Consider the following 26,291-nt stretch of genomic DNA (forward strand, 5'->3'; position numbering starts at 1 on the left):
ACGAGCTGGCCCGAAGGTCCTGCTCGCAAAGCGAGCTTTACGGTAACGCGAGTACCTGCTAAGTGATGGTTTTGAAAACTTTCGTCCGAAGTACCGAATTGGACACATCGCAACTTTTTGAATTACAAGATAACTATAAAAGCCGATGTACTCTGACTGAAAACGGAAGCGTAGACTGGTGTTCAGCGCACTTATATAGGAACCATAATAGAAAGGAGGAACCAGAATAAACGGAAGCAGTGTATAAAATACCGAATGACAATTTTAAAACGGAAAATGTAAAATAAAAATGAACGAGTCTTTTAAACTATCTTACGGTAAAAGAAAATCGAGCTCGCTTTGAGGCTTTGCCTTTTTCATATTTAAATAATAAGAAAAATTCTTTTCTTTTTATCAATGTTAAAAAATAATATAAAAGTAGACAAAGCCTATGGACGGGGAAGTATATATATAATCGTCCATTTTTTATTTTACACGGTGTCATTCGGTATTTCACGCGCCTCTTCCGTTTTTAATCGGAATATTTCGACGATTACTCTAAAGCCGAAAAGTTGCGATTGTTATGTTATCATGCGTTACGTTAAAAATGGCGGCAGCTGACCAGAAATGACACCGAAAATGTGACTGATAAATATTTCTTTTTTTTCAATTTGAATTTCTTTTAGATATGCACGAATAGTCTATAAGCGGGCAAGCCAAAGCCCAGGACCGCGAAACCTTTGACTTGCCCATATTAATTTTAAAAGAGAAAATTGATCAAATAACTAAACACAGCATGCCTCAAGATTCATGCTTATTTTCATGAACAGTTTAAAAATATATTTGAAAGTAAAATTTTGTAAAGTGAACTTTATTCAAACACACGCAGTCCTTACTGCGTTGGTCGGGCAATAGAAATATGGTGATAAAAACTGCAAAATTCAGTTATTAATAGCACAAAGCTATGGATTTTAAAAACTTTTTAAAAAAAGAATAGTACACTTTTCTTAAATTTGCTTTTCTGAAAAAACAAAAACAAATTCTTTAATCCATGCATGTTACAAAATAAGAAAAACAACAACAACAATAAAAAACATATGTGCAATTATGAAATTGTCGTTTGTCGGTTATTGTTGTTACATAATTATAATTTATGCATGTAGAGAAAATGGAACATATAAGTGAACACACGAGATTTCTTTTATTTTACGAAGGTTTAATTTTATGACAACATTTCGCCGGAAAGACCTATGATCTGAAGTTCACAATAGTTACATACAACACATTAGTGCCCTGTATTTGACAGTTTTATATAGATGTGTGAAGTTGGCGGCCTGGCGGCCCAGCGGCCTTGCGGCGTGAAGTTGGCGGTGGCCTAGCGGTGTGAAGTTGGCGGCCCAGCGGCCTGAACTAAAAAAAGAATACAAGTTTGGCAAAGAAATTAAAGCGACTCTTGATTAATTTTTAAAGACATATCTTACCATTTAAAAGTTTGATAGTTGCGCTTTTGTTAAAGGTAATGCAGTGCCAAAAACTGTTTTGATAGACACGGATCTTTAAAACACTAAGAAGAAGAAGAAGAAGAAGAAGAAAAAGAAGAACAAACAACAACAACAACAACAACAACAACACAGAAGTAGTCACAACAACAACAAAACATCATCAACAACAAATACACTGTTTATCTTTTCTTTTAATTTTGGAAAAATCTGTGAACGTTTAAAGTGGCCATTATACGAAAATATAGCAGTGCTCGACTTTCCTAACATCTATATAACTTTGTCAGAAAGACAATCATATAGACAGATGGAGATACAGAACGGGATGTCTGAAACAAAAATGAGCCGCGTCATGACAAAATCAACATAATAGTAAATATTTGAGCCGTGTCATAACAAAACGAGCATAATGGGTTTGCGACCAGCATCCGCGCAGTCTGATCAGGATCCATGCTGTTCGCTATCAGTTTCTCTACTTGTAATAGAGTTTGTAAGCGAACAGGATGGATCCTGATCAGACTGCTCGGATGCGCAGGCTGGTCTGGATCCATGCTGGTCGCAAACCCATTATGCTCGTTTTATTATGACACGGCTCAAATATGTACTACCTTTTCACCTTTACTGCAGTACACTGCTTAATTTGTCTATAAAGAAGCTTACAACACATTATAGGTTCATACTGTCACGCCCGGCAAACTGTCGCTCCACTTCAAAATTGTCGTTTACGGTAAAACGAGCGAACGGCATTTCCGAGATAGAGCGGAAGTCCGATTTAAACGCATAATTGTAAGTGTTGTTTATGTTTTTGTCTTGTAATTCATCCAAATTGTATTTTTCCGAAAAACGGAAAATGTAGTTCCGTGTAGGATTGTTTTAGTCTTTCAATGATCTAAGCTGTTACAAAAACAAAATTATATTTAGCCCGGGAGAACTTTTCTCCTTGACGAAGCGAACGACGATTTGTAGAGTATTAAACTTCCCAACCATTAAAAGCCCATACCCTTCGGATTTCTTTAAAAAGTGTATTTGGAAAATATCAACCCGTAATAAGAACTTGTTCTTCGTGCAACATAAATAACTTCTGAAGGATTTCTTAAATTTGTAAATCGATATTTTTCGAAAGTAGTGGAGCCAAAGGGCAAGATATGGAGCGAAATGTTCGATGTTGAGCGCAAGGAGTGGGAGGAGCGTGGTCTATGAATTTTATATATAAAAGCTTTAGAAGTTGAAATAGACATGATATGGGGCCTCCGTGGCCGAGTGGTTAAAGTCGCTGACTTGAGATCACAGGTCCCTCACCACTGTGGGTTCGATCCTCACTCGGGTCGAAATCTTTCATGTGAGGAAGCCATCCAGCTGGCTTACGGAAGGTCGGTGGTTCTACCCAGGTGCCTGCTCGTGCCTGAAATAATGCCCGGAGGGGCACCTGGGGTCATCACCAATAAAGCTGGAAAAAAATCGACGAAAAATCTCGGCGGGACGCTCTAGGATGACCCGACTTGAGTGTACGGTCGCCCATATGGGCTTTCCGGCGGCGACCTTAAATAAACGCATAAAAAAAATAGACATGATCAAGATATATATGCCTTTTAAAGACAACTAATAAAGCGTGATATCCTTTCAACGACTCTAGCGTAATGAATGTAATCGCGAAGGTGTCACCTATAGCTGCCGTATAGATTCCATTATTTATGTTCCAAATTTGGATGAGGCCCGATCATTGAATCACATGGCGTAAAACAGGGTGCCACTTATTGGAGGTCAGTCATGATTTTTGACACGGTTATGTACATTTTTAAACGTGTGTCCGTGCAAATTCGACAAAATCGAATATTTTCAGTTCTACCGCGAACAAATGTTTCCGAGCAGGTACATGTAAAACGATTGTTCCCGCCAAATGTTAAATGTTTTTCGAAAAGTTTGATATTTAAAGTGCAGAACAGAGACAAAATCATGCAATACACGGGGGACGTAAAATGGATCACTACTACCGAGTTCATTTTACTATGACTTTCTGTAATTAATAGCTCTAACGTACATGTTCAGATCAAACACAAATAAGCCACGTTTTCATGAAATAGAAATACTTTTGTAAGGTGGGGAATCTCTATGAAAATGGTTGACAAAGTGTCGGTCGTTCTAAGGATATGAAATATGATAAACAAGATTAACAAGGAAAGGCGGCGTTCAATGAACGCCACCCCCACGCGACCCAACAAAAGGAATCGGTGGCAAGGAGCCCAGGAGGCCCTCAAACAAAAACAGGACAGGGCGCAATGCGAAGCACGGACAGGTCAATCACTAATTATAAAATGAAGCATTAAAAGAAATCATAAAAGCTGACAAGGAAAACAAAGAAAAAAGATAAATGACTGCTTAACAAGCTCACAAAATAAAGGAGCATAGGGGAAGAGGATACGAGACCCGGGGAAGGGGGGTTATATTAGTGTTTCAGTTATGTTTCAAGATACTTTTTTCTTATTTAACATTGTTGTTTAGTTTACCATTTTCCTCTCAAAGTATGAATGGAAATGTATACTTTTTATAATCAAACACTGCATATTGTCAGTACAAATCTTGATTAATTAAAGAAAAAAATAAGTTAAAAGAAATATCGTAAAATTTTGTTCCTTTATTCAGAGTATCTATGAACAAAAGGAACATAATAAGAAAGGCAGTTCTCAGTCGGTGTACGGACTAAAATTATTAATAATTGAAATACCTAGTTATAGTAAAAATAAATTAATACATTTTCATATTTCTCCGGCTTCACATTTAAAGACGTTTTCGGTAGTTTTCTGTGCGTATCGTTATGCGCATCCAAGCAAGATAATCACGGATAATTACTCTTCAAATAAAGGTAAAGTTGAATAGTATTCGGATAAGTGTTTAAATTTCGGCTATAAGCAAATAATGAGTAAATAATACAGAATAGATATTTCTAAATGTTCAAAAGGAGATTGGTTCAAAAGAATAAGAATGTCGTTTAGACAACATCACATAAAGGATTTCTCCAAGCATTAGTACGACAGCATTGATGATAATTCTGCGCGCGTTACCCCACCCACTTGTGGTATAGTGACAAAAGTGCGTCGCGACTTGATTACTGGCAGACAACTGGGCAAAGAAGTTTAAAATGATATATTTTAAAAGTGTTGAATAAAAAAACAAAATGAATAAAAAAACAAAATTAATATCCAAGAAATGTTCAGAATTTCATTATTTTCTTTGTAAATTTCTGAATACTTGCTTACTGTTCGGGTATGTTAGTCGAGTGAAAAAAATAATATGGCCCTAGATATGTTTTAAAAAAATATTCAGTATCATTTACTTAATATAACATCAAAAGAAAAAGAAATTCTTATTACAACATGTTTTATATTTGACAATACATTTAGTATAAATGATATTTCATAAGAAAGCGTGGTAATTTTGACAGTTGGCATATGCGGTAACCATGGAAACTGCCCGTTTACAAAAAAGTAACACTTCAACATATATATTTTATTTCTATTTTTGAATCCACAAATGTTACTTGATATATCAATAATGTAGAAAATTCTGTAAAAGAAATTTCTTGATAGCTTTATTTTTTTACAGAAAATTTTCATGTTTATTTTCCTCATTTTTTGTTTAGTTAAAAAGCATGAAAACTCATTTTTTAAAGAAATATGTCCAAGTTATCGTTTGTTTTTATACAGAACCCTAAGATAAAGCAAGCTTTGTATAAAATTATGTTTATTGTGAGTGAAATAAGCTATTTTATACATTATTATAATACAGTTTGGCTGTTTTGACAATTTTGAGATATACGGTTACCATGGAAACTGCCATTTTTCAAAAAATCCAACACGCCAACATATATTTTTCTTTTTCTTTTTGAATTTGTCATTAAATTTTACACAATATACAAAAAAATTAGAAAATTCTATGAAAGGATTATTTTTTCATAAAACTGTATATCTCTAATTATTCTGAGAATTCATGTTCATTTTTCTCATTTTTTTGTTCGGTTGAGGAACATGGAAAACTCATTTTTTAAAGAAATATGTTCAGATTATCATTTGTTTCATACAGAATCATTAGATAAGGTTATCTTTGCATAAAACAATGCTCGTTGTGTGTTTTAAGCTATCTTATACATTTTCTATTCGTTATAACACAGTTAGGCTATTTTGACAGTTTTTAGATATACGGTTACCATGGAAACTGCCATTTTACAAGAAATCCAGCACGTCAACATATATTTTTCTTTTTATATTCAAATTTGTCATTAAATTTTACTCATCATACAAAAAATTTAGAAAATTCTATGAAAGGATTATTTTTTCATAAAACTGTAGAAAATGTCTTTAAGTACGTCTATTTTAACTTTGAAAGATTTTTTTTATAGATTCGTAGACTATGCTATTTACACCAACTTAATGTCGCCTTGCGCCCAACAACTGACCTTTCGCTCCATCTCTTGCCCTTTGGCTCCACTACTTTCGAAAAAAATCGATATACAAATTTAAGAAATCCACCAAGAGTAGTTTATTTTGCACGAAAGGATAGCTCTTGGTACGGGTTAATATTTTTGTAAAACACTTTTTAAAAAATTCTAAGTGTAGAGCGTTTTCATGGTTTGAAGTTTGATATTTAACGAATCGTCGTTCACTTCGTCAGGGGGAAAAGTTCTCCCAGGCTTGATATAATTTTCTTTTTGTAACAACTTAGATCATTGGACGCCAAAATCAATCTTACACGGAACTACATTTTCCGTTTTTCGGAAAAATACAACTTAAATGAATTACGAGGCAAAAACATAAACAACACTTACACTTATCCGTTTAAATCGGCCTTCCGCTCTATCTCGGAAATGCCGTTCGCTCGTTTTACCGTACACCACAATTTTGAAGTGGAGCGACAGTTTGCCGGGCGTGACTGTGTCTATATCTGATACTAGGATATGGTCAAAGTACGAACAATGTTACACAAAGTAAAAAATTTTTTAAACAAAACAATCACAATTTTACACAAAGTAAAAAACCCAACAACAACACAAAGTATACACGATTTTACACAAACTATAATGTTTTTAGGAAACATATTATTTCAAAGCTGTTTACCTGTAATAAAGGCATCCTCGACGGTTATATATGGCATTCGTTCGGCTGCTTCAAATATATTGCTAACAGCATTTCCGGAAATGACGTAACAATTTCCATTTGTATAATTCGGATAATTAGTCATCGGAAACCTTGAGCGCTCAACGCCCCATCTTCCAGTTCTTAGAACTTTTGGAGCTCTATTCTGGTAACCAATAACAACTCCTTGTTTTGGAATTTGCATGAAAGTTGAGCTAAGATAGTGTATTAGATTTACAACATGTAAAAATGTATCCTGATCTATTTTTACAACATATTTTGCTTTAGGGCAATATTTTGTCACCCATTTTAAACCCATCATTACTTTAAGGGTCAAATTAGAATAAGTATCTTTAAATCCACCAACAACAATGTCACCGAATCTATTTTTCTCATCTCTTATTATGGTATTTTTAACAAGTGAGTCACCGGGGTCACCTAATAAAAACACAAGTTTCACAGAAGGAATTGAAAATCGAACCAATGGCCATTGTCTTGTTTTCGCTACACTGCCCCAAGATTCCCGGATTGCCTCCCTTGTTTCAATGTCGTAATATTTTGTTAGGCACAGTATGACTAAAAAAGGAATTTCGCTAGTATCACAAATATTTTCACCTGTTTCAACAAACTTAAAATCATATGGATTTATTCTAATATTTCTTAGCTGGTAATACTGTTTAGCAAGCTTTTTCTCCGCGGCTATTTTTTCCAACATAGCTTGCTGCTTTTCGGAAACATTAACGCTTTGGTTAATCAAGGAGGCATCGTCTCTTTTAAACGAAATCTTTTTCACTTCCTGATCTATAACACTGTCGTCAACACCCGGTATATATTGTAAGTCTTTATCTAAAGACTGGTCAAATATCATTTCATCAATTGCGCCCTGAGCACCAATACCTTCTCGGAACAGTAAATTTCGATCGAACCCTCTCATTCCTATGTCTCTATAAAACGCATCAATACCGTGCATATATACCACCTTTCCTTTCCGTCCACTAAAACCAGTCATCACAGTCAACAAAATGTAAAATGCAGTTATTACAACGATTGTCCACATGAAACAAACCAGTTTTCGCGACATCTGAAAATTAATAAAAAAACAACACTAAAAAATGTAACTTTTCCTAAGTTCGTATAAAAATTATTTGTAGTGAATATAAAGATTAACAGTAATCAACCTAATCCTCCAAATGAATCTGACCTGACTGTGTTTTCAATTTTACATTCTATTTGTATATTTATTTATTTTCTTGTAAATAATCGAATTCTTATCAAGACATCGTTATTCTTACATGTAAGAAAAGTGTGCATGGTACTTGCAGACGTTCTGAGGTTAAGACAAGAAATCTGTCACACATACTACAAGTCGGAAACAATGCCATTTAAATTGTCCACGTGACTTTAAAAACATACATCTTTTCTACTTAAAGGAAAATAAAAAGGTAACTTGCAGTTTAAAGCATCCAGATAATGAAGAATCTTTGTCTAGTTTCAGGAAATACTCATTTCTCTCTTCACCACACCACCGACCATTTAGCTAAACTACAAATGAAGGGAGGTCATATCAGTTTACAAAAATCAAAAAGGAACACTATGTGAAATCTATGGATATGCTTACAATTATACATTGATATAACTCGACCATTAAGCAAGTGTTTATACTTCTTCCATTCGTGAAATTTCTTTATATGAAAATAGAGATAACGTTACATATTCACATAGCAACTATTCAAGCCTCCAGCTACCTTAAATTGATGATTGAATACGGAAAGTTTTAAATCGATATGGACAGTAAATGAAGATGTACAGGTATTTGTTAACTCAAACGGAAATGTTTATTCGAGATAATAGATTCTAATTTAACGATGAATTGCAGCAAGTTATTATTATCTGATAAATGTATTCTGATTCCATGTCATCATTAATTTGTATTGATTTTGATTTTATATGATTGCATTCTAAGTGAATCACAAGGGAATAGTAATACAGGAGTAGAGAAAGAATACAGTTGAGGTATTCGGTAAAATTAATATCGATTAATATCGGGTTATATCGTATAAACCGCGTTTTTCTGACAGTTTTCGTAAATCTTTTTTTAGTTTAAGTACATTTTTGTCATGTTAAAGGGTGTTTCCTCACTATTGCGTCATTATTTCAGAGAATTCCAATATGGCAACCTTCATTCATGGGCTAGGGTCCGTATTTCTATTACATATACTTAAATCGGTGTTTTTTATATTTACGAAACAGCTTTGAAGAGGTCATCCTATCATAAACGCTCTAATAATATACAACAAATGAATAATGCAACAACCAGGACATTTTTTAAAAATTAGTGTATAATAATTGACAAATTTGGTATATGATGTCCACAAAAAAGTGTTATCGTTCTATCCTCTTGTAATCGTCAGAATATAGTCCTTAAAAAGATTGGTTCATGTTTTTTTAAACAGAGTATATATTTCAATCTTTGTTAATGCCTGCAGAATTAACAGAAAATCTGCCGTTATATTTCAAAATTTCCCTTCAAAAATATAAAGTTATTGAAAGAAATGTGTATAAGAATTTAAGATCGTTTAGTTAAATTATATTTACATTCATGTATAAACAAACATTATTTATTCGTAAACATTTCTACATAATATACATAAGGATATGGCCAAAAGGTTTAGCAACATTAGTTTATACATATTTTTTCTAAGTTCATTTTGTAGGAAGCAACAAGTTTAAAGATACACTAACAAATACACTCCTCAAACCAATGAACCAACCAGTACTGAGCCAAGCTTGAAATATTTAATCTTTAATTTCTCTCTCCCTCCCCCCCCCAAAAAAAAAAAAACAACAACAAAAAAAACGCAAGCAATCCTTAGATTACTAGTCAGTCGACCATGCCGCCCCTGATGATTTTGCCCTCCCCTGAATCTTTTGAGCACCATTTTCATAAAGTAAATATTTATATAAAAGTAGCATGTATCCACATTCTGACTGTTCAAGAAAAATTTCAAAATGTATTTAAAAATAAAATTTTATGAAGTGAACAAAGAAAGTAATTTACGAACGGCTCTTACATTCCTCGTAAATTACCAATTAAGATGTCAACATGTGCAAAATAGCCCTTATTGTGTTAGCCACGCAGTAGAAATATGATAAAAAATATATGTACTGCAAAATCACTCACTAATCGCACATTACATGTAAATTATCATCTAAATTATGAATCTAATTACTTTTCTTAAAATCTTAGTACATTTTTCTTTCAAGTTTGATTTTCTTAAAAAAATTTTGACTTATCTGGAGGCATGCAACTTTAATGTAAATATGCATGGACTAATAACATGTATACATTTTTTATTATTAAAGAATTCACTTTACATTTAAGAAATTTTTTGAAGAATAAAGAAAAGTTGCTGTATTACCTAAGATGTATGATGTACGCTTACAATAACCATCTATCAGACCAAATGTGTAGCAGGTTATTGATACAACAACAACAAAGATGATCGAGTTCTCAGGCATTTGTAAATAATTTTCTGCTTTATGTTGTTGTTGTGTTTGGCATTGATATTAAAAAAAATCGGTTTCCTCTGTTACAGCACGACTGATGTAAATATAATTATCTTTTTTTTATTGAATAAATTGATTGTATGTGACAAAAATCTAAACAGAAGAGGGGGAAATTGGGCAGATCTGTAAATTTAAAATTTGCAGAAAGCACTCGTTTGAATTAACTTTGTATCTGGTATAAGCGTATAAGGCTTTCCGAGTTCTTAACCTGAAGGAGAATTATGGCAAAGGTAACTTTCTGTCCTATTTTGCATAATTATAACTTGCAAAATAACGCTAGTGAACATTTAAACATTACAGTTGAGTTCACACTAAACTTCCCACCCTTGTGCACTTCTAGTGCACTAGAGCTGAACTAGAAGGGAACACCGTGTGCACTTCTAGTGCACTAGACCATATGACCAGGCTGGCCAGGGAAGGTGACACCTAAATGGTTTATTGGATAATTGCATATCAAGTGACAGGGGGCATCCATTGTTAAGCTACTGTAAGAAAAAAAAACAACTTTGGGAATATATGGCCTATTCATGAATATATATTAGAAAATAAGTAAATTTTAAAATCAGCAGATTTAACATTTAGGTGATTTCATGTTAAAGCTTAAAATTATTTTTTTTTATTTATTGTAATCATATCTTTTTAACCAGTATTTGGTATTAGGACCCTAATGGGCACTATCAGGAACTAAAGAATTGACATCATAGGTCAGATGTATACCTTAAAGTACACCTGTATGCAAAATTTAAACAAAGTTTACCGTACGGAAATCAAGTTATGGCCACTTTTCTGAACTCAAGCTAGGATGTTATGAGGGCCCTTTTTTAGAAATGAGGAACCTTTAAATAATCTGCAATAACATTCTAATGAAAAATGTTTTCCCATGAATTTTTGGTAAGAAACAAATAGTACCATTCAGCTAACAATCCACATAAGCAAAATCATGGTTTTTACTTAAAATTTATGAAATCTGTATAAAAATGTTATCCTACCCCACCCATTTTTACCACATGTCTGACCATTTTTCTACTTAGGGAGCCTAATTCAAAAAATTCTTAAAATTTACCCAAATGAGTGCCTGTTTTCAAAGTTTCCCTAAATTTTTAAAAAAGTATATTGGTTGATCTTGTAAAATATGAAATACTTTTACCGTCTAGTTTTGATTATATTACACTTTGAAAATATCAGGTACCATATTTATTACTAGATTTAGCATAATTTAGCCAATAAATACCTATATAAATAAAAATTCAAAAATGAACTCTTTTTTCTTTCCATATGGGACATGAGAGATACATAAATAATGTTAAAAGAAAAAAAGAAAGAAAAAAAAAGTTGACCCTTCTGGGGATTGAACCCATGGCCCTCATTTTCAATGTTTTTTTGTTGTTTTTTTTTGTTTTGGGTTTTACGTCGCATCGACACAGTATAGGTCATATCGCGACGTTCCAGCTTTACTGGTGGAGGAAGACCTCAGGTGCCCTTCCGTGCATTATTTCAGGCACGAACGGGCACCTGAGTAGAACCACCGACGTTCCGTAAGCTAGCTGGATAGCTTCCTCACATGAAAGAATCCCAAGTCCCTGTCGGGATTCGAACCCACAATGTAGTTAACAGTAATTCTAGCCTATTTGAATACTCTTCAGCATTAGGGTGCTAATTAATACCTTATAGAATTAATAAGGTTGAATTTATATATGCTCCATAATGGATAATTAAATAAGTGTTTTTAAAGCTATTTTTAATGGCCATGTATTTCAATTTTTTCTAGTATACAAATGGGAAAATCAATGTGATAATTCTGGCCCAATTAATTTAGTTTGTAACAACATAAACTTTTTTTCATAAGCTCAAACAAATCAAGGAAAGGTTTATAATTATTTAAGCTAAAATATTATTTCTATAAAATATAACTTAGAGTCAATTTCTTATGTTCAATATTGAAAGAGAATATTAATACATTGATTTAAAAACAATCGATATACTGTGATAATTTAGTATTTAACTGGGGACTCATTTAAATGTGTAATGCTTGCATATGTTTTAAAGATATAAATGAGTAAAATATTAAAATTTTTAAGATAAATAAATTTGATAGCTTTATTCATGATTTCAATATTAAAAATTTAATGTATAAAGGGAATACTTTTATTGAAGAGGAAAATCTCAAGTCATGCTGTGTATTGGTATTTTCTGAGAGGGACTGTTTTCATTATACCCATCTCCTGCTGATAAGAGGGCCTCAGGGTAAATAACAAAGAACAGTCAATTTTGCAGATTATAAGTATGCATTGAAATTCCCTGGTTTTCTCTATACAAACTGAGTGTTATTGAAAATAAAATTGAAAATTGAAAATCTCAAAATTCATGTTTAAACATAAGCCTGGGATTCATCAGGCGTTGGAACCCAAGCCAGTTAGTCATATAGATAAATGACCATAATTTTTGTATAATCAAATATACAAAAAGTCATAATGGCATAAATGCATATTAGATATTATTGTCTCTAAAGCGGAGTTTTTTTTATATTTATTCACATTTCTTGCCATTCTGCATAATAATGTATAACTTAAGAGGCAATTCCTCATGTTCAAGATTGAAAGAGAATATTAATTCATTGATTTAAAACAATCCATACACTGTGATATTATGTTTTTCAACCATGAAATGCTTGCATACTTTTTAAAGATATGAATAATTTTTTTTTTCCATGAAATAAATAAAATTGATAACTTTATTCAAGATTTCTAAATTAAAAATTTAATGTATAAAGGGAATGCTTTTATAATAGAGAAAAGTCTCAAGTCATGCTGTGTATTGGTATTTTTCTGAGAGCGACTGTTTTCTTTACACTGGTCTCCTGGCCTCAGGGTAAAGAACAAAAATGCAGATGTATGCAATCACAGATATTATTGTCATTATTGTCTTTGACGTGGAATTTTCTAATCTTATGATATCATAAAAAACTGGTTTAAAATCAATATCAGTGTTAACTATTCTATATAGAAAGACCTCATTTCTTGCAATTCTGCATTAAAATTTGCAGCAACTTTTAGTTTCTGAACTGGGAAATGTTAATTTTTTCTATTATAGATTTGACAAATTTGCCTTGTCAATTTTAACACATTTAGAAGATAATACATTTTAAAGAAAATATTTAAATACATGATTATAAAACTTTTGCAACTTCCTTTTCACTTAAATGCAGATATTTTTTTTCAATAAAATATCATACATGAACAGAAGATGAAAGTGTCAAAAGTCATGCTGTGTATTGGTGTTTTAATATAGTACCCTGCCGATAAGAGAACACCTCAGGGTAAATAACAAAAGGCAGATGATAAATATGAGTGTAGAACAAAAGCGCTCCCGGACAAAAAGCCCTCCCGTCAAAGTGACAAGGCGGACAAAAGCCGTCCCGTGGACAAAAGCCTTCCCGTGAAAATGATAGGGCGGACAAAAGCCCTCCCGTAAAAATGACTTGGTGGACAAAAGCCCTCCCGTGAAAATAATAAGGCGGACAAAAGCCCTCCCGCAGCAAATACATATATGTATAGCTTATACACAAATGTATTTTCTTTTCAATGCATTCAACATATTAAAATTGTAATCATGAATATTTTTGTTTTCCATTGGTATAAGCATGTTTGTATCAGCTTGAGCACATTCCTGAGAGGCATCTGAAAAATTAGTGCTAAAATCTGTAAGTGCATATTTATTCACGTAGATATGAAGGATTACTCCTATATGAAGTTAAGATTAATAGAGTAATACTTGATGAAAAGAAATTAAAATTATCTAACTTAAAAGTTAAAGATATTTATACTGTGCCTTGTAATGAGTCGATTACTTTTAAAAGTTACTTTGTTTTTTACGACATTCGTGTAAAAAGTTACCTCGTTAAACATTTCAGGAAGGTATATTCAGAATAAAAGGTAGTTTTAGCTCATACACATACTTAGGCCAATTGAAAACAACAAGAAATATATGTAACAATTTTAATTGTTGAGTGCATTGAAAAAAAAAACAACACAGGTATTCAACATACATATTTATTTTAGTTAGGGGAGGGCTTTTGTCCGTCTTGTTAATTTCACGGGAGGGCTTTTGTCCGCCCAGTTATTTTCACGGGAGGGCTTTTGTCCGCACTGTAATTTTCACGGGAGGGATTTTGTCCGCCCTGTCATTTTCACGGGAGGGCTTCGTCCGCCTTGTCATTTTTTGAAGGGAGGGCTTTTGTCTGGGAGGGCTTTTGTCCGTTTCCCGATAAATTTAAGTAGGCAATGTAAATTCTGTATTCTCTGGATGTTGGTGCAAATAAATTTCATTACAAGTAGTACAAAAAGAAAAAAGAAATATTTTTGCATTTTATAATAAACTGATAAAAATAATCATATTGCATAATTATGTAACAATGCATGAAAAAAAAATAAAGATTGGTGTCGTCTCAAAAATGGAATTGAAAGATTTAAAGTATACTAGTGTCCCACAGGTACATATCAATACTTAATCCACAACTTTTTATACATACCACCATTATATATAAATATTTATTTTCAGAATAATATATATCATTTATAGTAATCTTAGGTTAATCTTAAGAGAGATTAAAAATGAGATAAAATTGACAAAATTTAGGCCAATTATAAAAATATTAATTCTTTAATGTATTAAAGGCTATTAATGCTTAAAATCATTACCTTTAACTAAAAACAACCATAAGTTAAGATCAAAAATAACTAATTGGTATTAATTTGCCCCCCCCTAAAACAAAAACAAACAAAAACTGACTGAATTTTGTTTGATTGGCATTTCAATGTTTCATATTTCATTACCAGATTATCATAAAATAGATTCATATTAAATATCAATAAATTTTGTTTATTTATGCACTTATCAACATTAAAGCTATAATCATTTATATTAACTTATTCTAAAAAATTAAGTTTTAAAGTACAAAATCAGTAAAATTAATTACTTTTAAAAAATATTGTTCTAATATTTTACGCCATATTTTACAAAATCCAATATTCACAACTTCATATTTATTTTGAAAAACTATTATACAGAATGATATCTATATTTATCTATCTTCTTGTAAAAGTCAAATTGCTATTCATTGAAATAAAAGGTAACTGCTTAATACATATAATAGGTCTGGTGCACTACAAAGTGCACTAGTAGTGCACTTTTAAGTGCACTAGTAGTGCACTTCTAGTGCACTTTGTGTAATCTTTAGTGCCAACTCATCTGTACTTAAGCTTTTAGCCCACCATATTTTTTCTTGTCATTACATTTTCATGTTTTGAGAAAAATAATGTTTACTCATTGCGATATGTTTATGATACACAATTATGAAGAAAAAAAAACAACAAAAAAACAACAAACAAAAAAAACAAATAAACAAATAAACAAACAAACAAACAAACAGAAAAAAACAGCAACATACCTTTTCTCACTGTTAAGCGTATAGTCATAGAGCACATATAGACATTGATTTCATAGATGTTTCCACCAGGTTACCTATGTCTCTATATTATATGACCATGTTCAGGTGTTACCAAGGTAACGGTCTCTCGTTATATTTCAATAATACATCCATGCATTAAAAAGCAGCGCTAAGATTTAGTATTGTTGAAGGTGCGTATTTTATTTCATATATATATCAGAAGAACAATATTGGTAAACATTATGGAATTACTCTAGAGGGATAAAGCAAATTGTATACAGAATTTGTAACAATAGAGGGCGTGTCAGCTTACAATAAATAGATGGCTTTTCCAAGAAATTGAAAAAGGATAAAACGATACTATGATAAAATATGAAAGTTGATGTTAGACATTTTCTTTAATTACCCTTAGGACAAATTACCAGTTTTTGTTTACGTTTATCGGTTAACAGATAAACTATTTGTATGACAACATATACAAGCCCTACATACAAATACCCTCTTTGTTCGTGGTATTACATGAGCTAGAGTTTGAATTCTTTATAACAAGTCTTTGATTATTTTAAGCTTCCTTAATTTGAAAAAAATGTTTTTATGTACTTATTACATGTATTACGTAAAAGAAAAGATAAATAAAATAAAGTTAACACTAAAAGTATTTTTTATTTTCGTTGCTCTCTTAAAAAAGTCCTTGAACGTTAATTAAATTCGTTCGAGAGCATGCTTAAAAAATGAAAAGGATGACAGAATGCGTGGTAAACGTTGATGGGTTTTCAACAAATGCGCACATTTGGTACCAAAATAAAAAAAAAATGTTTCCTCAAGGTAAAACTTTTTATCCATGAAAATTCCGATTTAGTAAGTTTTGTTAAAAGTAAACAAAAAACAACAGTATTCAATGCTTTACCATTTTGTTTAACTTACTTTACCATTGGTAATAAGTTAGATCTATATGTTGTCCAAAAATTGTTTGAAAAGGAAAAAGTGCCCGAATTTCAACTGAGGGGAGCAGTGTAAAACGACTGATAGTGACTTTCAGGCGCTAGTACTTGCACAGCAATTGATATACACGTTGTCAAGATTTTCTAGTATTACTAAAGAAATAATATATAATAAACACTGATTGTATCGCTAAATAAAATCACATGGGGGGAATTATATAATGAGTGATAAAATGATGCGGAACCGATGCGATAAAATCACTGAAATTGATAAATTATTTCGATTCTAACACGACATATGTATTTACACACGTTGCCAGGCAACTTACCGCGTACATGGTTGAGCGGGATTATGATTGTCGCCTGTGTTTGATTTTGGCGGAATGTGCACGTGAAAAGTGTGATACATGATTATGTTACTATAGGTGTGTAAAATAATCATTTGAGGATTTGCTTTTCGGCTGTTCAGATGAGTTTTTTATCTTAACTTTTTACTTAAATTCAAGAATGAACTCGGACAGTTTAGATGAGATAAAATCGTATTTTGATGCTAAGTTTGCAGATTTTAAGAAAGAGATATGCAAAGGAAGTGTTGCCAAAACTCACAAATCCACTGTTTTGAAAAAAAGGGAATCAGATTCAGTTGGATCATAACTGTGAGCTGTTGGATTGCATTGTTCAAATTAGCGGACAGGGAAACACAGTGAGGCGCTCGAGTTGTGTGAGACTGCTAAGAAAAAGATTGAACGTCGCAATAACTGATAAAACTGGCAGACAAGTCACCTAGTGACATTTGTACACAAATATGAGCAAGACGATTTAGCCAGCGATGATGAGGATTCAAAGAGAATTAAGGTGATTCCGCTTTGTCAGCCATGTTTGTTTTCACAAAGTCTGTCCAAAGTGAAAGTAGGCCAAAATTCTTATAACAAAAAAGCTCACATTGTTATATGATGAGCCATTTGCAAGTACACTTCCAGTTCTATGTTTTAAAGACTATTTTAAACAAAAATAAAAATGATAACAATAAGAAAATTTACCTTGAATGGGCTAAATTTCTGAAGACCAAAAACATTCTGTTGCAAATTTTTATGCACATTTCATGAATGGCAAAATGCTTTTTAAAGTCTGTTTTAGTGCCTACAAAAGCTATTTTTTTGCACAAAATACAAAAAACTTAAAAACAGAAATCTTAGGAAAGTAGTTTATCTGACCTTGAAAAAACATGGCAACCATGACATGTGTAAAAAAGTAGTACCATGAAAATAAACATCATTTACCTATTTCTTGTGTACATGACAAACAGACACACTTCACTGTTACACATAAAAAAGGTTAGATTTTAAAGTTGTGTTTTCATTTTAATTGAAGTTCATAAGGCTATAAATGATGATTGTTTTCTTGCACTACTTTTTTACAAAAAATAATGGAGGCCATGTGCTTAGAAGGACATGAGATAAGGATTTATTTGGAGTTGAGTTTTGAAAGATTTTTTTATTTGCTGCAAAAAATAGCTTTTGTGGGCACTAAAACAGACTTTAAAAAGGATTTTGCCATTCATGAAATGTGCTTAAAACTTTGCAACAGAATGCTTTTTGTCTTCAGAAATGTAGCACATTCAAGGTAAATATTCTTATTGTTATCATTTTTATTTTTGTTTATAATTGTCCTTAAAATACAAACCTGGAAGTGTACTTTCAAATGGTTCATCATTTTACAATAAGAGCTTTGTTGTTATATGAATTTTGGCCTACTTTCACTTTGAACAGACTTGAGTGAAAACAAACATGGCTGACAAAGCGGAATCACCTTAAAAAGGCTGAGAAAGCAGCTGCGTCCATTATCAAACAGCGCAATGAAGCAAAGAAAGCGAACAGAAGGTTCATAAATGGTAAGTTTAGTTTAGTCAGTTTAGTCTGCAAAACAATTAAACATGTGATGGAGTGTAAAGCTATGGGTGTCCTGATTGTACTAAGGTGACAGTCTGCTGCTTACTGGCCTTTATTATTCGAAGATAACAGTTTTACAGGGAAAAACTATGTTAAGGATGTCTTTGAACTTTGTGACAGAAAAATATATGTTCATTGTAAAAACAAAAGATCTCTTTTTGGTTCTAGAAAGTTTAAGGGATCTGTTTTGGCAGTTATACTTGATGCCAGATCAGAAAAATAATTATCACGTTAAATTTGTAATCAGGTATTACCGGAAGGACTATTTAGTTTCATAGGTAAACGGTCGGAAGGACCAAAGTCTGGCCGGAAGGGCCTAAGTATGGCCGGAAGGACCCAAGTATGACCGGAAGAGTCAGGACATATGCTTATGTGCAGCAAAAAAAAAAAAAAAAAAAAAAAAAAAAGGCTTGAAAAGCAAAAGCTTTATTGTTTCAGTAATTGTTTTCTATATTTTGCTATCATTGTATTTATGTTATTATGCTATTACTATTTTTGTTGTACGAAATTTTCACGTGTATCTATTTTTCTATTTTGTAAACAGCGTTTGATTTGTTTGTTTAGCCTAAAGTCATGGTAATTTCCTTATTTAGATCTCTATCCGTTACAGATGTTTTCATTCTGGGTGAAAGAAGTGTTGATTACAACGATGTACTTTCTCATTTAGCAAGAAAATTACCAAACATTATTTTGCAAAGTAGATCTTTTAATACAAGTTTAAAAAGTGGATAACATGGTGCAAAATAATGATATTCGTTCTATATTTCCAGCAAATGATTTTCATGTAGCTTTATTCTTGACCAATTTAATACAAAACGGTACTTCTGCATATGTTATAGAGGCTGTGTTTTACAGTTTGAAATGGTCTCCCGATATAGTTGGTGTGAATAGTCCGTGTAATTCAAAAACTGTCCGTTTCAAGGGGCAGGACGTGAAGTGGTTGCACACTTGGTTCAAGCGAGCGAATTGGTTGCAAACTTGACAAAATGGCAAACACGGCGCGATTTTTTGAAACGGGTGAACGAATTTTTGCCAGGCAAGTGGGTTTCTTTGTTATTTTGAAGTTCATTAGTATGTCTATTCCATAATGCAATATATATGCCACACTCGGTTAAAGGTTTCAGCATCCTAGATTCTGTTTTGACGAAGTTATTGAAGGTATAAACTGATCATGTAGATATTTTGAAATTTGACATGTGACTGTTCTGGTCGGGTTTTCTCCTAATTTATTCGAATTTGTAAGTTTTGAACTGCATTTAACAATAACAAAATATGTTTCTGTCAATGCTGTACAAATGGTTTAGTTCGCAAGTCCGAAGATAACATTCAATACACAAAAATATATTGTTCAAGCACATTTTGGTTGCAGACTTATACTTCAAGCATTTTTGGTTGCAAACTTTTGTGTCAATAATGTGGCATGCATATTTTTAGCGAGGAATAACTTATCTATTTTTTTAAAAATAATTAGCAATATTAAGGCAATTATACCCGTTCATCTAATAAGAAATATATATACAAATTGTGCATGCGTGCAGATATATCCTAACACAGGGTCTTTCAAATAGATATATAACACAATATGCTAAATTGAAGTTCAGTTGTGTTTATCATCATCATTTTTTCTCCTCGATATACTTCTTTTCTTTTTACATAGTCTTAGGACTTTTTTTATCTTGGCATGATTAACAGTAAAGGAAAAGAAGAAAAAAATAGCAATAAACAACTTTCATTATTGTTCTTTTTTGAGATTTGAAATAAATTTGATTGTATAGTAGATACAAACTACATTAACATTGACGCAAGGGCATTATTCACATGTTTCTTTAAATTGTTCCTTATTATTGACCAATCGAAACATCTTCCAAATTCCCTAACTCGAACAATGACTTTAAGTAGTTTTGTCACGTATCAGTCAATGTAAATTACCAATCGTATATCAGTTATATTATGATCTAATAGTCAAAATAATTTTTAGAATACCAATTGACATATATGATATGTATATCAAATCCGAAATATTGTAAACAAGCATGTCATTTTAACTTTTGGTTTATAAGTACATTTACATACTTTATGTCTAAAGCAACTGCTGATCTTTACATACGAAACAAACAAAATAACATTTATTGTGGTTTTGATAAACTTTGGAAATTTTGCCGAGTAACATCGTATGTGTTCACATGTCCTTCTGTTTATGATGAAAATAATTCACTTACATACAGCAGTACTCTCACATACGTTTGTTTTGTATGTAGTTTTCATTCGATTTTGATATGATGACATATTTTAGAATTGAAGTATCAATAAATATTTTTCTTCTATGTGCTTTTATTTTGTTTGCAGGCTTTTACTGATGGTTATAGTGTTGGTCTGAGAACCATGTAATTTGAAATATAAAGTGCATACTTGTTGTAAAAGAAGAAAGTATAAATAACATTTATAACAAAAACAAGTAAAAGAACATAAATGTCAATAATTGCCATTGAAAATAGGTTAACAAATATAAACTACTACAATCCTTTTGCAAAGGTTTACTTTGGATTTCAATAGAATAAGAATAAGTTTGCAACCAAATATGCTTGAAGTATAAGTCTGCAACCAAAATGTGCTTGAACAATATATTTTTGTGTATGAACGTTATCTTCGGACTTGCGAACTAAACCATTTGTACTGCATTGACAGAAACATATTTTGTTATTGTTAAATGCAGTTCAAAACTTACAAATTCGAATAAATTAGGAGAAAAATCGACCAGAACAGTCACATGTCAAATTTCAAAATATTTACATGATCAGTTTATATCTTCAATAACTTCATCAAAACAGAATCTAGGATGCTGAAACCTTTAACCGAGTGTGGTATATATATTGCATTATGGAATAGACATACTGATGAACTTCAAAATAACAAAGAAACCCACTTGCCTGGCAAAAATTCGTTCACCCGTTTCAAAAAATCACGCCGTGTTTGCCATTTTGTCAAGTTTGCAACCAATTCGCTCGCTTGAACCAAGTGTGCAACCACTTCACGTCCTGCCCCTTGCGTTTTATCTTAGATGCCACCAAGAAACTTTGTAGCGCCACAGTTAAAAAACAACAACAACAACAAAAAAAAACAAAAAAAAACAACTTATTTCTGCAGAAATTATTGGAGATATTTTTTATAACACGACAAGGATAATTGTTCTTTATATCATTTAAGATCACTTGCAATTGTAATCATAGGGTTTTCAGGATTTTTGAGGATCGGAGACCTGTTAAATTTAAGATGTACTGATGTTACATTCGATGATGATTACTTAAGTTTGTACATACGGTCTAGTAAAAATTAAGTCGTGGTTCTTCAGTTGTTATTTCAAAATCAACTTGTGTTACATGTCCATATACAACATTACAACTTTATTTTTCAAATGCTGATTTATCAAACGATAGTGAAGAGCATGTTTTTCGGTCTTTATCTTCATGCAAGAAAACTAACTCTTTTAAATTAAAGAAATGAGGTTGCTTATCTTATACTCGAGTAAGGGAATGGTTACGTGAGATGCTTGTCGAAGTTGGCTTAAACCCTAATGAATATGGGACTCTCAGTTTAAGACGCGGTGGCGCTACCGCCAGCGCTGTTATCAATGTATGTGATAGACTTTTTAAAAAGCACGGGAGATGGAAAAGTGAGCATGCAAAGGACAGTTATGTGTCTGAGGATATTAATTCGATTCTCAGCGTTTCTCAAAATCTAGGATTGTAATTCAGTTTCGTTTTAGTTAGTAGCGTTAGTTATCCCGTACTTTAAAATTCGACGTTGGAACAATCGCTCTTAGCCAATTGCATATAAATTGTTTATTTGTTTTGTTGTAGTGTAGTATATGTAAGTTGAAGGGCTTAAGCTTGTAAATGATTTATGATTGGGTCGTCAGACCAAGCAAATAATGGTAGCGAAATTTCAGACCCTGATGCTTTTAATTGCAAATGCCGAAAGTAGTCCGCTTCAAAAAAGGGGTTTGCACGCTCGCTTAGGAATCGAGAGGTCTGGAGTTTAAATCCCAGTTGAGGCAAATCGTTTTTTTAAATAATTTTAAATAAACATTGAATTGAATATCAGTGTTGCAATTAGTCTTATAGCCAATTTCCTGCATTTAAAACACTGGAAAGCATTGGTAGCACTATACAAAACAAATTGGTTTATAATCTTACAACCTTCACCTTTCTGATATTCTGAGATCCAAACAAATTCAGCGCCTTCTGTGCTTTGATATAATTTTGCTACTGCTATTGCTCACTGCTACTGCCAATTTCACGTTTTATAATTTTGTTACTGCTACTGCTGACCCACTGCTACTGTCAACTTCACGTTTTATGATTTTGCTTCTGCTACTGCTGAGACACTGCTACTGCCACGTACCTTCACGTTTTATAATTTTGCTACTGCTACTGCCAACTTCACGTTTTATAATTTTGCTGCTGCTACTGCTGAGCTACTGCTACTGTCAACTTCACGTTTTATTACTTTGCTACTGCTACTGCTGAGCTACTGCTACTGCCAATTTCACGTTTCATTATTTTGCTACTGCTAAGCTACTGCTATTGCCAACTTCACATTTTATAATTTTGCTACTGCTACTGCTAAGCTACTGCTATTGCCAACTTCACATTTTATAATTTTGCTACTGCTACTGCTGAGCTACTGCTACTGTCAACTTCACGTTTTATAACTTTGCTACTGCTACTGCTGTGCTACTGCTACTGCCAACTTCACGTTTTATGATTTTGCTACTGCTACTGCTGAGGCACTGCTACTGCCACCTTCACGTTTTATAATTTTGCTACTGCTACTGCCAACTTCACGTTTTTATAATTTTGCTACTGCTACTGCTGAGCTACTGCTACTGTCAACTTCACGTTTTATGATTTTGCTACTGCTACTGCTGAGGCACTGCTACTGCCACGTACCTTCACGTTTTATAATTTTGCTACTGCTACTGCTGAGGCACTGCTACTGCCACGTACCTTCACGTTTTATAATTTTGCTACTGCTACTGCTGAGGCACTGCTACTGCCACGTACCTTCACGTGTTATAATTTTGCTACTGCTTACTGCTGAGGCACTGCTACTGCCACGTACCTTCACGTTTTATAATTTTGCTACTGCTACTGCTGACCCACTGCTTCTGTCAACTTCACGTTTTATGATTTTGCTACTGCTACTGCTGAGGCACTGCTACTGCCACGTACCTTCACGTTTTATAATTTTGCTACTGCTACTGCCAACTTCACGTTTTATTACTTTGTTACTGCTACTGCTGAGCTACTGCTACTGCCAATTTCACGTTTCAAAATTTTGCTGCTGCTTCTGCTGTGCTACTGCTACTGCCAACTTCACGTTTTATAATTTTGCTACTGCTAAGCTACTGCTATTGCCAACTTCACATTTTATAATTTTGCTACTGCTACTGCTGAGCTACTGCTACTGTCAACTTCACGTTTTATAACTTTGCTACTGCTACTGCTGAGCTACTGCTACTGCCAATTTCACGTTTCACGGTTGATTTGAACATTGCAGGTTGCTCTGCATTTGGCATGTTTTAGCCTAATGTATAAATTAATATATTGCACATTTTCTATCATAACGGTTAAAATATATTAGACTATAAGTGGACCTTTAGGACATTACATTTATGAGGATAAGGAACAAGGGCAGGCAATTTTCTTGAACTTTGAATTCCTCGCATCCGAACTCCAAACATTGATTTTTTTAGTTTACAATCAAGTTGTTAGGGATATATTATTTCTTAAGTAGATAAATAGTGTCAACCTTACCAATCTCTTTTCACCTGTGTGTATGTATCCCTCTCATTTCCCGCACATTTTGAATACTACTCATCATCATCATAAAGTCCTATATGTAATTAATTATTCCATAAATTATGATTATAATTATTTAAAAACAACAACAACTCATCAATCAATATTGTTGTATGTTGAATCAATATACATCCACTTACACACATCCGCTCTGTAAATTACACTTATTTCCACATCTACTTCAACTACTACACAAACTATTTACTCATTAAATATGCTTATGTAAAGCAAAGATTATAATTAAAATAAGTTTAAAATCAAGAAGCTCTACTCTACAAACACGTTTTTTCTGTTTTATTATATGATATTATACATGTATACATAAGTGTTAACGTAACATGGACAGCTAGTTCGCATTGTTTCTTTTTAAGTTTTATGCTCACAAACTAGAAGTCATCTATTCCGATGCACCTTTTAAGGCGCGAAAATTAAACAACATACATGATGTTTGCAGAAACAAAGACGGAGTGAGTCATAAGAAACCTTTTTTTTTGTATTTCAAAAGTTAAAAATAATTAATATTTATAAAATTATACACTCCTTTAGCAGTGTTAAATGACATAACAGAGATATATACAATTAAATTAAAACTGTATCACACCACTAACTTTAAATACATATTTAAACATTCGATGGAATGGTCTTAATGTATATTGTAGTCATTCAGAAAAGATAACGGATTGAGTATAATGAATAATAATGAATAATAATAATAATAATAATAATAATAATAATAATAATAATAATAATAAAAACAATAAAAAAGCAACAACAACAACAAAAACAAACAAACAAACCGCAGTTACATGATGAACATTTTTTTTTACCCACATTTAATCGAGTTAACACCATTTTCTTTGGCAACTTTGTACTGTCAATTTGTTGATTTTCTTGCTGTACTTTGTTTCTTCGAGGCTACAATTTTTATATATATATAAACATGTGACCACATCTTCTATTTTTGCGGTTAGCCGCTTTAGTTATAACAACTTCTGGAGAGACTGGTCAAATTTTGAGCGAAAACAGCCAAATTACTTACTCTGATTTGCTGCTGCGCCAGTACAAAAATAATTCTCAAAATGTAACAAACAATTACCAATGATTCGAAGATTTTTCATGTGCTGGGCGATTATACCGTAATGTAATTTTCTGTGACTTTGATTACTCGAATGAGATTGTGAGAATAAACATTTTTGAAAATATTAGGGGGCAGGGGACATATTCGAATGATGGCCCCGGTCAAATTTTTTTATAACTCAGACATGGTGTTTTGAAGGTACTGATAACTTCTGATATTTCTCTGTCATTGTAATTCTTTCTTGTTTGTGTGTAGGAAATGAGAAGTATTTTTGGGTTTTTACCCGAAACTAAGCATTTTGGTAGCTTTATATGTATTTCTGACTCTCCGAATGGAGGTGAAAAAGTTAAAAATCAAGCTTTGACAGTTGGCGCCAAACAAGTAAAGAAATTTCAGATAAATTTTGTGAAAAATCTAAACGTATGACAGACACTTTATTGGTCATTTCTGGAAATGCCATAGCTTGCACTGCGTGTTACTGATATTTTTAAAGGAATCGGGCGGATTCTGGAGTATGCTGCACCTTCATGAAGATTGCCCATATTGGTATATTTTTAGGTGTGATTTTGGCTGGGTGGGGGTAAATATAAATTGCTGTCAGTCATTTTTTTGAAGGAGCAATGCATGCAAACTATTATTTTCTTCAATGTATGTCATATATCATTGAATAATGCTGTGCAACTGGTTATCTGCCTGTGAAACAGATTTTGAAATATTTGGAATTGTGTTTCTGGTCACACTGAAATACAAAAATTGTTCATTTTTAGGTCCCCTGGGGCCGGCCTTAAGGAAAAATTTTCAAATTTTTAAAATGTGTTGGACCATTCCAAATGTGCCAAAAAATG

The 26,291-nt window shown here is 32.6% G+C and overlaps 1 protein-coding gene across 1 annotated transcript in view; it reads right to left on the reverse strand.

Moving 5' to 3' along the window:
• LOC132750769 (beta-1,3-galactosyltransferase 1-like) overlaps positions 1-24,538 on the reverse strand; it is a 32,593-nt gene extending 8,055 nt beyond the window's left edge. The window contains exons 1-3 of the mRNA XM_060740811.1: positions 24,324-24,538; positions 8,056-8,146; positions 6,587-7,685 (exon numbers count right to left, since the gene is read on the reverse strand). Coding sequence (XP_060596794.1) covers positions 6,587-7,685 — 1,099 coding nt within the window. The 5' untranslated portion in view covers positions 8,056-8,146; positions 24,324-24,538. The remainder of the gene's footprint in view (positions 1-6,586; positions 7,686-8,055; positions 8,147-24,323) is intronic.
• Positions 24,539-26,291: the final 1,753 nt, after the last annotated feature.

The sequence above is a fragment of the Ruditapes philippinarum genome, unplaced genomic scaffold, assembly GCF_026571515.1.
Source record: "Ruditapes philippinarum isolate M1 unplaced genomic scaffold, ASM2657151v2 ctg558_1_1_1_1, whole genome shotgun sequence".
Lineage (NCBI taxonomy): Eukaryota > Metazoa > Mollusca > Bivalvia > Venerida > Veneridae > Ruditapes > Ruditapes philippinarum.